This window comes from Pithys albifrons, chromosome 2 (assembly GCF_047495875.1).
Source record: "Pithys albifrons albifrons isolate INPA30051 chromosome 2, PitAlb_v1, whole genome shotgun sequence".
Taxonomy (NCBI): domain Eukaryota; kingdom Metazoa; phylum Chordata; class Aves; order Passeriformes; family Thamnophilidae; genus Pithys; species Pithys albifrons.
Genome location: NC_092459.1, coordinates 50,208,197 through 50,223,130, shown reverse-complemented (window position 1 = coordinate 50,223,130; position 14,934 = coordinate 50,208,197). Strand labels below are relative to the sequence as shown.

General features: G+C 37.7%; 1 protein-coding gene across 1 annotated transcript in view; it reads left to right on the top strand.

Moving 5' to 3' along the window:
* Positions 1-14,934, top strand: part of MAN1A1 (mannosidase alpha class 1A member 1) — a 146,735-nt gene that overhangs the window by 32,035 nt on the left and 99,766 nt on the right. The window contains exon 2 of the mRNA XM_071548977.1: positions 5,369-5,465. Within this exon, the coding sequence (XP_071405078.1) occupies positions 5,369-5,465 (97 nt within the window). The remainder of the gene's footprint in view (positions 1-5,368; positions 5,466-14,934) is intronic.

The window sequence follows — 14,934 nt, the reverse complement described above, 5'->3', positions numbered from 1 at the left end:
TTATCTTTTAATTTCTTGAGCTTTCAGTACCTTAGTCTTCTGCCTTCCTTTTCTGTCTTGGCAACATTTAAATGGCTCTATTGAAGGTTGGGTTGGTATTATTTCATGCAGGTTTTTTGTGTTTTTATCCCCTTAAATATCCCAGTTCTGGAAGGTGCTTTAATACTTTTCCTAATGTCCTCTTTGACATCTCCCCCACTTGCATGTAACTGCTAAAAATAAACCTGGTCTTATTATTTTCATTCCACCTGGTACTGCAGTAGTTTACATCTAAATAACACTATTACTCTGCTGATTCAGCATTGCTGTCGTTTTCTGGCAACATTCTGTGCCTGAACTGTTGGGTGCTCCTTTTTGAATACAGCTGTATTTTGCAGATTTCAAGGGACTTGCATGTCCTCTGTAGATGTTGTGCTAAGAATGCTTTGAAAGATGGTAGTAAGTAAAATTCTAACTAATTGGAATGGATTATTACCAGCTTTTAGTTGGCCAACATTGCAGCTGTAGAAGAGGGCTTTGGTTTTGCTTCTGGAAAACAAATTGCTGGATTTTGTATTCTACTTTTTTTTTAAATTGCAGTGGTTTGAGAAGCATTTTAAAATTATATTTCAAAAGGCTTTCTTTAGAGTTTAAGCACAAAAGGACCTATGAATTTCTTTATGTCAGACCTTCACCTTTTTCTTCTGAGCGACTTAGCTGATAGCAGTTACAATAGCATGGTTCATTATTCTCCAAGAGAGTCGGGTTGGTGTTTTGGCATTTCTGACTTCATAAGTAAAAATCAGTGCCTCGTTTCTTTCTGAAGACAGGAAAGCAGCCAGATTACTAGTGAAACAGTGCTAGCTAGTCAAACCTTCTGCTGTGAGGGACCTGAGGTGGGACTCCATCAGGAAAAGACTTTGCTAACATAGGCTCAAAGCTTTCCACTGAGGTGTCAGGCTCTTCTAGAGTTTGAGGTTCAATGAACAGTGTCCAGTTCTGGACTCCCCAGTTCAAGAAAGAGGAAACGCTGGGAGAGTGGGCCTGTTTAACCTGGAAAAAAGACAGCCAAGGTGGGATTTTATCAATGTGTACAAATGTCTTAAGGGCAGGTGTCTGGATGATGAGTGGCAGTGGGCACAAAGTGAAACATGGAAATTTCCATGTGGATGGGAGGAAAAACATCTCTACTGTGAGAGTGTCAGAGAACTGGAACAGCTGCTGGTTGTGAATTCTCCTTTTCTGGAGATACTCAAAACCTGCCAGGACAGAATCTTGTGCAACCTGCTTTAATAGGGGGGGGTTGGACTACTTTCTTTCTAGATCGTTTCTCTCTTCCAATCCCAACCATTCTGTGATTTTGTTAACATATCTTAGTAAAACTAGAAGGACTGAGGGATACCTCTATGCAAATATAGTTCTGCCTATAAACATCTTGGAAGTCTAAGAATTATCTGAAAGCATTTGGGTGAAATAATTTTATTAGTTATACTGTAGAGGAGTTTGAGAGTATCTGAAATCACCTAGTCAAAAGCTGTTAGACTCTCCCTCATTGGTATTTTCTTTTTTTAACAGGATTGGTAATGTGTTGATATGCAGCTGTTCCCAGTAACTGCAATCTTCATTTAGAAATTTCAAGTCATCAAGAGTACTTGTACAAGTACTCAGAGATGTGGTCAAAAGGGCCTTTGTAAATTAAAAAAAAAAAAAATCTGGAGATAATGGTTTGTGGCTGTCACATGCAAACAGAAGGGGAGAAACTGAAAAGATAGATGAATTTCTCAAAAAAACTGTTAAAGTTCATTCCTGAAGTATGAGGGTTAAGAGTTTAGCCTATCAGTGAGCTGGGTCTATTAAAATAGCTCCTCAATATTTTAGAACATTTTCATTCTTACATAAAAAATAAAACTATTAACAAATAGGCAGTTAATATAGTGGAAAACTTAATACAGTATAGTAATTTCCAGAGGATGGAAAGCATGTAGTGTATTTCTGACATATTGAATTCTTGAAACTGAGATGTCTTTATGGGTTAGATGCCCAAACTCACTTGTGCAGCAGGCAATGTTGATTGAGTAGGGGGATTTGGCTCCAATATCTATGGGCTATTGGCTCAGTAAGTAACACAGAAACACTGAGTCCTGGTAACTTTTTGATAAATAGTCCTTCACTTTTGTGTCTAGTTGGAATGACTCATGTTCTTTTGAAACACTAGAGGGCTCACTGACTGCTTTTGGAGCTGCATTTTGCATTTCAATGTATATCCATAAACCTCCAAATGTCTAAAGCAAGGATGTTGTAAAGGTGTATTTTCTTAGGAGTAATTTTACTTACTAACCTTGGTGGTTTTATCTAAATCTAGGCTTTCTGGAAGAGTTCTAAAGAATGCTTTGATTAGCCAAAATGAGATGAATTGGATCTCTTGCTCAATAATTCTGGTGGGGGTTTTCCTGCTAGAATATTTCCTAAAGTTTTGTTGGGGTTTTTTCAGGATGGGATGACGGTGGACAGGGTTGTTTTGGATTTTTTGTTTGTTCGTGTTTCTGGTTTTGGTGTTTTTTTTTAATTACTGTGGGGTTTTTGTTTGTTTTTCTGTCTGCTTGACTTTTTAGATTCACATATTGTAATTCCCTAAGAAGCAATTAGACTAATAAACTTCAGTAGTTAGTCAAATGTAAGGCCATTTTGGAAAAAAACCCCCAACAAACAGTTGTTGTTTACTCACACACAATAATAAATATTATTAGAGGGTAGTGTCGACTATGTGGGTTATTTTCCTGTGTTACTACCTAGTGGTTAACTAGTAGGGTAATCAAAGTGTTTTCTGTTACCAAATGATGCCTGCATTTAAGATGCAATATAATTGAAATGTTAATCCATGGGGAAAAACCAAAGGCAATTGAGTGCATGTAAGATACCTTGTAGCATCATGCAGTTCGTGAGTGTTGTGATTGGACTGAACCGGGTCTCTGGAGCTGTTCCTGCCTTTCCCACTGCGTAACTCTGATACTGATGACAATCTGATTTGTGGAATCAGACAGGACAAAAACGATCCTCAGAACAAAAATTTCACTTTCTGTTTCTTGAACTGACTTAGTGTGGAAGTAGATGAGCACAGTATTTTTTATGCAAGACAAGAACATGGATATGCTAGGAAAAAAAGGACAGAAAAAGGGAAGGACTGTGGCAGTACTGGCTTGGGCAGTTTTAATTTTGTTATGATACTGCATTGTTGGGCACTTTGATCCAGGCCACTTAATTACAAGTTAAGTTTAAAAAAAAAACCCAAAAGCCCTTTTGTGTGGTGTCCCTGACTGAGATTAAACAAATGAAAATATTCTGACATGATTGCATAAGAAAATAAACTCTGACAAAGCATAGGATTTAGCCTCCTGCAGTCTTTGACAATTTGTAGGTTAATATCTAAAGCTGAGCTTGCAGGTCTGGCATGTAGTGGCAGGGCAGAGTAAGTCTTTCTTGTATAATAGGCAAAATTACCAGAAAATGTGAATTGGTAAATTAAAAAATACATTGTGGACAAATGGTTGGTTTCATATAGTCTTGATCATTGTAGCCAGGGATTGGGAATGCACCACAGACATAGTCTGCCACTTGGCTGTCTGTTATCAGTTCTGCATTGGCATAAAAAGCCCCATCCTTGGAGAGCTCCTAAGCCATTCTGCAATGAAATCAAGCAAAGGACACTGTTCCTGCCATCCAGCATATTGGTGCTATCCATGGCCTGAGACCATTTCCACAGGGCCCCTTACTTGCTGATTTCGGACATCAGGCTAACCTTCTGGTTGAAAATGCTTACACATTAAATGCAGTTGCCAATTTTTGCATTTGTAACGCTGGCCCTGTAAGGGCTGTAGCATAGATTAACATCCATGAATTTTCCTGGAGGAGAGATTTGCATTGTTGATTCCATAAATAGCAAAGAAATGTTTATTCTCATAAGTACAGCGGTACTCTAGAAAATCTGTTGTCATCTATTATAGTGTGGCTTCATGCAGATATTTAACTGACATAATTTCTCTGTGGTTTGAGCAAAGGAAAGAGAGAAGGAGAAAGTGCAGGATTACTGTTATCAGCATGTCCCAAGGCTGCTGCTTTTAAATTTAGGATTATAACTGTTATTTAACAGAATTATCCTTGACACCCATGGCCTCAAGAAGAGGTCTGAAAGCAAGGGCAAAGCAGTGTTGTCAGCTGACAGCCTGAAGCAGTATCTTTGAAAAGGTCTGAAATTGTCATTTTTTTGTCTAGAAGTTGACCTCTGGCATTCCCAGCACTGCTGTCTGCCTAGTGGAAGAGGAACAAAAAGGATGCAAAATCTTTCTTTCTCTTATGCAAAATCAGGCTGTTTGTGGTGCTTCATCTTTAAAGAAGACTCTTCCTGAGCAGGTGTTAAGGGTGGTGGTTGGTAAAGGGAGGTGTTGGTAAAGGGACCCGCTGGAGTGGCAGTGTTTTGTCACCAAGCTTGCAGAGCTGCATGTATTGTTCTCACTGCATGTTTGGGGAGGGTCAGGTGGGCCCCTGGCGCTGCACCTGGACAAGCCTGGAAAAGGACAGCTTGGTCTAGGTATGGCTGGTGGTGGTGATGATAGAGTGTGAAGTGTTCTTGAGTCAGTCTGCTACCCTGGCTCCTGATGTGGGTGCCCTCTGCTCTTAGCATAGTGTTGCTGTTCCGGGCTCCCCGAGGCTGTTTCCCAAAGAAGTATGTATTTGTAGTGCACCTCTTTTTATGCAAAACATGCTTTTGTAGCAATGGATTTAGTTGTAAAAATTTTTATCTGTGTGTAAAATGCTACAGATGCAGTAGCAATAAAAAGTTGCATAGTATCAAAATGATTATATTACAATAACCTACCACAAAAATCTTTCCTAGGTGTTCTGCCTGTCCACTTTATCTTCATTCTACTGTTGTTAGCTGCACTGAGTTTGAACCAGCTAGTTTTATGCAAGCAAGTTTCTGTCAGAATCTGAAAACTACTGTGAGCTTAATTTTGACATTAAAAAATCCTGCTCTAGGAGGAAAATAGTTCTCTAAAAATGGTATTTCCCTTTGTTTCTGAGGTATATGCTTAAGGGAAATAAAATCTTAATTGAATTGATGTATGACACAATGAATTCCCTTCCTAAAAAACTAATTATTTTTGAGAGTGTCTTGACCCTAAGTTTTCAGATAGCAGTAGAAATGAATTCTTATAGTAACTATCCCACTGCCACCTGGAAAACTGTGCTGAGTATTTCATAGTTATAGTGCATATAACAGGAATTTGGTGAAGAATTGAATGAAATGTGTTTAATACTGAGAATATTCTCAAGTTGGTATTTGTTGTGACTTCTAACTAAACATTATAATCCTGCTTTTGTTTCCCTACAGATGATGAGGCATGCCTGGGATAATTATAAGCGTTACGCATGGGGATTAAATGAACTGAAACCCATATCTAAGCAAGGACATTCAAGCAATTTATTTGGTGAGTAGAGTGTATTTTTGTGCTTAGTGACGTTAGCATAAAACAGTAAATCAGCTGAAAAGCTTATAGGTGATAAATGTGTTTTCTTTCTGCTCTCTGTCATGCAGTATGATGTTTGTTGCTTTTGTTATGTATAAAAAGTAACAGTAGATGAAGGTGGTGCTTTCTGTGACTTTTATAAGATTTTCGTCTGAATGACAATAAATGGAGCATGTCATTGCTGCATGAGAAAGATATAGTCTTGTTGCGTTAAATGCTACCCTGTCTTAAACTTTCCCTGTGTAGGAGAACTTATTCAATAAACAGGGAACAAAAACTATAAGGAGGATGGGTGGAGAAGTGGAGAAAATCCTGTACAAGGAGCAAACGATGCTCTCTACAGTTGTGAAGGTAGCTGAAGCTGTCTGCAGTTTTCAGAAATTTATTTCCACTTCTTAAAAAAAACCTTGTTAATCTAAGTGTCAGTCTCCCTTATCAGGCTTTCTCTTGCATTAATATAACCATTATTTGCTCCTCTAAATGTTACGCAGGTAATACTAAGTACGACTCAAGTTATTATTAGTGTAGAACAAATATGGGGCAGAAATGTTCTAGTAGGAGAGCCGCTAAAATCACTGCCGAAATCCAGTGAAATGAGGCAAGACCTTTTCAGTGTCCAAGTGGGACATAGAGCTGGATATATAACTGGAGAGCAACAGCATTTCTGAGGAAGTGTAAGAAAGCAGTCCTATGAACTGTCATCATTAGTCTTGCAGAAAAATGAAGAATTAAATTGTTTGACATCAATTTTTGTATTTAAATAGCTTATGTTTTCCAAACAGAAAGCTAAAAAAATTAAAAAATTCTGTAGCTGAGGCAAAGACAATATTTTGATTTTAACAGGAACTTTGTTGAATGTTTCAAAAAGGTAGTTTGAAGTGGAAACATTTCCTAAAACAGCTTAAATAGAGTACTTATCAAATCCTCAACTATATTTGGAAGTTGCTAAGAGACAGCAGCAGTGATTTCAAAATTTTTTTTTAAAATGCAGCATCAATATTGGTCTTGCTGCACTGCTTGTCTACCCAACATAACATCAAAAATGTTACAAAGTAATTATTATGTCATTAGTTATTGGGCTTCAGACCTGAAGTCAGTGCTTGAAACCAGAGTAGTCTGGGAGAACTTCTGGTTCAGTCATGGTTCTTTTTCCTTCTGTTTTCTTAAAAACTAAAATTGTTTATTATCTTCAGGTGACTGTTGTGTAGTTTAATATACCTAAGGAATTATTTAATGCAATCCCGTTTTCTTGGAGGGCAACAAAATGGCACATAATTTCCTGAAATTTAAGACAATTTAGTTTCGTTTTGACTCAGTAATGGTATAAAAATTTCCAAGATTTGAATTCTTAATAATATTGCATGGATTCACAGGAAAAGCGGTAGATGTATTGACTTGTGAAATTCTTTAGCAGGATTTCTGTGAATGTTGCGTAAGTTTAAGTCACTGCAGGCACAATTCAGTGTGAAACAGGACAAGTGTTGAATTGGAAAATAAAACTGCATTTAAAGGAGTAAGACCCAGAGTCAGTCTAAATGCAGATCACTTTGTCATCATGGTCATCTAGTATAAGATCTTATTGCTGAGGAGTTTTCCTTAGAAACATCTTCGTTCTTATTGATCTTGGTGGCAAATCAAAATAAGCATTAGGTCTCTTTCTGCTGAATTGCTTTACAGAATACCAAAGAATAGTGTATCTGTAAGCAGGTCTGTCTCATAAGTTACCCTTTCCTGAATCCATAATTTCCTTTTGTTTTTTTAGAAACAAAATCTTATTTCTCTAAGTGTGTTTGGATGATTAGATCCCATCTGTCCCTCCATGTATGAATTCAACAAATGCTGTCTTTTTCATAGAACAATAGAAGAGAAAATGGTGATGTTTGTGTTTTGATTTTTTTTCCTCATGAAAGAACAGACAAGTTTCATTATCTTCCTTGCTTCTAATTCTTATTAAAAAAAAAAAGGCAAATGGTTGACTACTTAAGGTAATTATGAATTGTATGAGTTGAGAATAGGTTGCTTTCAGCTCTGTGTCCTGTGAATTTCCTCACAACCTTCAGAAATCAAGACCTTCAGTTCACTGTCATCCATCATAACTATCTCCAGTTTGGCATGGTTGTCTTTCCTTCTTGATGCCAGGTCTCAGTTTTTCAAAAATACAAGTTTCTGATTGTCTTAGTAAGATACAGCATACTTAATTAGCCAGCTGTTTAATTTTAAACACCTCTCCTTCTGTGAATTAATTGCTGCAGTGGTGTTGCTTTGCATACATTGGGAGTGCCTGTCTTGGGATAGACACTTTTAGTACCTCACTGTGAGAGTTCCAGTGCCGAGTTGGTGCTTTATGTTGTATATGTTACAGTACAGCTCTCCTGACACAGAAGGGGAGGGTGGTTTCAAATGATACTGCTTCTAAGCTTATTCTTGAAAGTATAAATGCATTGCTCCTTTCTACAGTGATAAGCCATTTTGTAGATAGATTATAATGATGGTTGTGTCTTGAAGGCAAATCATAACTGTCATGATGTGTTTCTCTGAAATACAAAAATAAGATAGCTTTTGAGAGCTGTAATTGCGCACAGATGTACCATCACGAATTTGGCAACTACACTGACCCTGTACTTAGGCTAGGAAAAGAGGAAAATGGCCAGAAGGATGTTGATGGGAGAAAGGATAGGGTTGACTGGTGGTTCTGATCTCAGGGAAACAACCCTGCTTTAGCACCTTGTACAAATTAATAGTAGCAAAGCTATTTTGTAGCTGAGGACTTGTGATTCTGGAAATGACATGTTATTTGTCCTAATCACTGGCCATGAAAACAAGTTCTGAAGACAGGGACCTGCCTGGATCTTGCTGGTATTCTGCGAGCAGTGTGTGTGGAAGGTGCATTTGATAAGTCTTGAACTGGTAGAATGTAGATATAGTCATGTTATGAGCAGAAGTTGCTTTGTTTCACACATTCATACTAAGAATAATATACCTTTAAAGAAACACTGAAACATGTAAACTGAAACATTTCTCTTTGAAGCCAAAGCCACATACCTGCCTCTGACCATTGCAGTGTCTTTCCGCACATCATGTACTGTTTTGATTTCCTTTTTATTTGCCACATTAGCTTTTACCATGTTGTAACAACTATTTGAAAAGACAGAAACAAAAAGTCATTAGTTGTCTCTGTGGCATTCTTATTAGTTTAATTCCCTGAAGTGTGCAACTATTTCTAGATTAATCAAATAAATTGCAACAGCTTAGCACCTGTTTTCACTGTACATGTGTATCAGCAAAATGGGACATATCTCCTTTGCCGGAATGACTTCTGCAGTGAGTACTAATCATCCTCTGAATATACCCAGTAGAAAGTAGGCCCTGAGTAAGTGGTGTTAATTTTTAATGCTTTAACTTTTAAAGTTTCAGGTTGCTGTGAACAATGTTTGCTAAAGTAGAGATTTATTAATCCACCTTCCTAGTGTGAAAGTGGCAAAATCACAGTTTTGCCAATTTTTTCACAGCACTCTACCACCAGTCCCCCAGCCCAGGGGCTATTTCTTTCCAAGCCTTCTGTACTAATTTTAAAACTAATGAGTGTTGCTGCACTAGCAAAGAGCTCTTTCTAGAAGTGTTTTCTGCACTGAAGTGACTGTTACTAAAGGGCTTTTTAATTATCTATAACTGTGTTTCATGGCAGTATTGCCAGTTTAATAATATTGTAACTTGTGGGCATAGTATAATTAGTCTCTACAAGTGAAAAAGGACCTTTTCTGGAAGGGAAAAGGCAGACATTTAATAAATACTCACAACCCAAAGTACTATAATTTAGTAAGATCCTCCCACTTTGAACTGTTTTTTGTAGTTTCTTTTGTGAAGCATTGAGGTGTATGAAGAGTTTTAAAGCCTGCCAAAATTTATATTCAAAACTGTCTTGCACTGTGTAACTATGTATTCTTAAACTGTAGGTTTATTAATATAGCTCTAGACAATTAATTGTGTATATATTTAAACAGTAAATTAATTAAAATTGAAAGGCTTCAACATCTTTCTCCATCCCAGTCTATTTTTCTCTTTACTGTTCCTACTGGATTCCTTGAAATTTTGTGTTTTGGAACATGGTCTTAATTTTGGAAGTAAGCCTGCCATCTCTCTCAACTAAATTAGTAGAAACTTGTATAAAGGATAACGTTAGCAGATATGTGGATGAATGACTCAACACACCATTTGTGAGAGGAGGTCATGTTGCACAACAAAAACAAGATTTTTTCTTTCTAGATTTCCAAAAGGCATTTTTTCAGACTTATTAGTGGCCTCCTTCAGGGGTCTGTTGCTGCTGAGGCCACGCTCTCAAATTACTTATTACAGCACTGAAAAATCAAATGACCAGAGTGAACTTTGGCAGCACAAATAAGTTACTTGGGGTATCTTTGACAATGGCAAACTGCAAGCAATTCCACAAACCCAGAAGGATTCCCCAACAGGTGATAACTGCACCTAGAAATAGCAGAAGAGAACTAACATTCCTAATTTAAACTGGCACTTAGCAAAATGGGAGACATAATTTTAAGTTAATACATGTAACAAACAGACTTTAACTCACAGTAAGTGGTAAAGGTACAAAACTTTCCAGAACAATATATGAAGGTCCATAAAAAGTGGCATAGATGGGATGAACAAGGATTTATTGTTCCTTGTGGGGAGTGATACCCTTTGTAAGGGATGGAAATACAAAATCATGTGGCAGCATGGTCAAACAAAAGAAGGTAGTTCATAAGAAAACATGTAGCTGAGCTGCATGAGTGCCAGACGTGTGGTGGATGCCAAAGGCTTCCACAGAAAACAGAGATTAACAATGTAAGAAAACTTAATCAAGCTCTATCAAATATAAAGACATTAGAGCCGGATCTAAAATGCAGAGACATATAAAATACTAGAGATTAGAAGAGTGTTCTAGAAATATCACAGTATTGTTACACGTGGAAAGCCAGATCTTTTAAAAATTGAATGTATTGTTTCTTTTCCCACTCTTACCAGCTGGTAATAGTCACTGAATTTAAAATGTTACGTGTTGCTGAAGGTTTGCCAGTACTTGAGTAAGAGTTTCATGTTTTGGCATAGCGTACTTTAATAATTAATCACTCTTGACACTTTAAATTGCTAATGATATTGGATAGGAACCTTTTCAGTGAACTTTAAATAAAGGGAAACACTGTTTTAAGATCTGAATCAGCTTTTGAAAGAATGCTTCAAGAAACCTACAGCTCAAAACAAAAGGTTACTTTAGTCAAACCTATATGTATTCTTGAATATAAAGAGAATAATATAGTTCAGATTTGGAAATGTATAAGATAATATGCATATACAGCTGAAAAAGAATTGCATGCTTGTTTGATTTTTTAATTTGCATCTTTAATGTTACAAAGTATCTGGTCTTAATCCCTATGTTAAGAAAATCTAAAGTGTTCTTAGTGGCCAGTTAAAGAAAAAAATTGTAACACTAATTTCTGCGGGTTTGGCTGGAATTTTGAGTCTGAAATTACAGACTAGAAAGGAATTGTGTACTATACATCTGCTTTGACTGAGCTTTTCCACCTTTGAATTACTGGAAGGTGACTAAACAAGTTTGCCTCATTGGCTGAAAATAGTGAAGAGTCTAAGACCATGGTGGGGCTGAGTGAAATGCAAGTACAGTTATGTATAAAATTTCCTTTTCCACAGAAGAATAAAATAGCCCTAAAGAGCAGTTCTTCTGACAATAACAGAGGAAACTCTTAGAACATTTGAACTTAATTTGAGGGGATGTCAATTATTTTTTCTATGTGCTTGTATTTCTGTCACATTAAAAAAATTACAAATATAGGATATATATATGTCCTATGTTAATTTTCATACTTCATATCAGAAATACAAAAGTATAACTGGTTTTCTGGAAGAAAAATCAACTTTCTACTTGTCTTCTAGAGTCATGCAAGAATAAGAACTTCTAGCTTATGATGCTAGTTGGAAGGTGAACTGTTGTAGGTCAGGGAGCCAATGGATAGAATTGAGGCCACTTCATAATTCATCTTTCCTTCCATTTTTGTTATACATTTTGCCACAGTTTCCTTCAATTTAGAATATGACACAGAGTCAGCAAAAAAAAAAAGAAGAACTCGAAGAGTAAGTGGTCTGGCGTCCATCCTCTTGTAGACAGTGCATTAGAGCATGTCTGTAACTTTCCTCCATGTCATGTTCTGTCTGATATCGTTGCAGATCACAAATCTTCATCTGTTTCTCACATATGTATGCATTTATATATATTTGTATGTGTGTGTATATATATATGTATCAAAATTTATTTACTGAAGAGAAATGTGCATGTTCTACAGAACCAAGTGTGGCATACAAGGGATGGGAGGAAAGTTGTAAATGAACTGTTAAGTGCACCAATATTCATTGATTCTGACATCTTGGCAGTATTCTATTTTGGACTCTTCTGGCCAAAATATAAGCCATGTCTAAAAGCCTGGGTTAGACAAATAAAAACTTATTTTTGTCACACTCTCCAAAGTGTTTGACCATAAGCCAGTTGTGGTTCTTAAACCATATGGCCACATAAGCTCAATCACAGAGCTGTACTAACAAGGTTGTCATTCATATCCACAGCAGCTCTCCCTGCAGTGACACCCTGGAAACTCATACAAAGTTATTCATCCTCTGATCAGTTTTTTAATTCTGCTCTTCCTGCCCACCCCTGAGATACTACTTCATTCTTGTAGTGGGTTGACCCTGGCTGGATGCCAGGTAAGCACTAAAGCTGCTCTCTCCCTCCCCTCTGCAACTGGACAGGGGAGAGAAAAAAACAACAAAGGGTTCATGGATTGTGGTAAGAGCTGGGAGAGGTCACTTAGCGATCACTATCTTGGGCAAAACAGACTCAAAGTGGAGATATTAATTCGTTACTGACAGGATCAGAGCAAAAGAGTGAGAAGTAAAATAATCATAAAAACCACCTTCCTTCCAAGTTCTACCTCCTCCCCCCAGCAGTACAGGGAGACAGGGAATGGGGTTGTGGTCAGTTGTTTCTGCTGCTGCTCAGAGAGAGGAGTTCTTCTCCTGCTCCCCACAGGGTCCCTCCCACAGAAGACAGCCCTTCAAGAACTTCTCCAACATGAGTCCATCCCATGGGCAACAGTTCCTCACAAACTGCTGGATCACTTCTCCTTGGGTTGCAGTCCTTCAGGCACAGGCTGCTCCAGAGTGGGTCTTCCACAGGGCCACAAGTCCTACCATGGACATTGTGCTCCAGCATGGGCTCCTCTGCCCACAGGCTGCAGGTCCCTGCCAGGACCTTGCTCCAGCATGGGCCTCCCATGGGGTCACAACCTCCTTTGCACATCCACCTGCTCCAGTGTGGGCTCCATCATGGGCTGCAGGTGGATCTTTGCACCCCAATGGTCCTCCGTGGCTGCAGAGGAACAGCTGCTTCACCATGGTCTGTACTACGGGCTGCAGGAGACCCTCAGCTCTGGCACTTGGAGCACCTCCTCCCCCTCCTGCCCCCACCTTGGTGTCTGCACTGTTCACATGTTCTCACTCTGCTCTTAGTCCAATTTCCAACCATGCAATAACTTTCTTTTCATTCTTAAATATGTTATCATGGAGGTGTTACTATCATTCCTAATTGGCTCTGCCTTGGCCAGCAGCAGGAAGCCCATCCTCAATCCAGCTGGCATTGGCTCCACTAGAGAGGGGAAGCTTCCAGCAGCTCCTACCAGAAGCTGCCCCTGTAGCCACCACACCCCCACTACTGAAAATGTGGCCACAGAAATGCAATACAATTCTCTAGTTAAATCTTGGTTTTTTTATTTGCATGCACATACCTTTGCACTGTTAGATATTAAGAAGCATGCTATTTAAAGGGACCAACTCTGCATTACCTAGAGGAGATCTAGACTGCTCAGTGCTTTGTATCACTCTCTTCTGAAACAAATCTTGTTCAAAATATATTCTTTTTATTTTCTTCCAGATTGTTGCTTAAGATTTTAAGTGTCAAACTGGAAAGGAATCTCTAGATGTTTCTAGATAGTCCACTGGAAGTTTCATTTTGACTGATTTCGTTTCAATTTTCTTCAGTTAACCAGGTTGTAGGCTATTTTATGTGTTCTCTATTAATCAGACACATGGGGTAAATGATGCTGTTAGTAAAGAGGAGAGAGAAAAGCAAAAGTTTAACAAAGGAAGTAAAACGGAGCATATATGAGTACTTGATCTGGAGGTTTTGGTAGAGACTAATAATGTTTCACTTTGGTAGGTTTGTATATCTGGTTATTTTATCATCTAAATTACTCACTTTGAGCTTAAGTTTTATGACTTTCAAGTTCATGTACTCTACCTTGAGTATACTTTTTTATTATCTGCAAGATATCTGTATTTACGTGAGGTGTATGAATTTGCTCCAGGTATTGTTTGTGATACCTTCTTCCTGCCTAGCACAACTATGAAACTCTACCATGGTGACTGCAACTTTGCTGGCACTTTCTGTAATGCAGTGCTTACTTTTAGTCAAATTTATAGCAGTACTGTAGGTGTATAGAAAACAGTCCTCCTGTCCAAATATTCTGTGTCATATAAATGAGTACTGCAATTGCCTAGCAATAATCTTTGTCGGTTGTATACTATGAGTGCTGTGTAATTCTTTGGGAATGTAGTATAGGAACTAACAAGAATGATAATTATATTTAATAATTTATGTGCTGTACTTTGAGATGCATTGAGTATATAAACTTGTGAATTATTTGATCTTAATTGTATAATAAGAAATGTTAATTCAACTTCTTTTCATTCCTTCCCCCCTCACCCGTTTGTCTGACTGGTTATTAATGGACTGTTCAGCATCAAAATTTCCATAATACTCTTAAGTTTAGATTATCCTGTTGGCTTGACTTAGTATAAACTGTGAATGTTCACAAGTCATAATTCTGGCCTCTAAACTGACACTTTTGTGTTCCTTTGTCTTTGATCAAGAAATTTGAAGTACAGTTGTTTGAGACAGACTTGACTAATTGTCAGATTAATTTTTTTTTTCTTTTTCTTTTTTAATGGAGCCTTCAGAATAATAGCAAATATTACTTCAAATAAAGTAAGCTCTACTTGAGATTCTAGCATTTTCTTCTGTCTGTGAAAGGAGAGCTCTGTGCTCTCAGAAGGCCATATAGGCCAGATTCAGGAAAAAAAAAATCATGTAAGTGGGTGGGTGACTCCAAGGCAATTTCTCAATAAGGTTTCTCCTTATTTTTTCCTCTTTTTCTTCTGACTTAGTGAGTTGCAGCTCAAGTACTAATCCTTAAAATTGAAAGCTCAACTGTTTACTGGTGGTGTTAGCTGTATTACAAGAGGATTAACACAATGAATGTCATTGCACGATGCACCTATCACAATCCACTCAAACAAATCAGGTTAT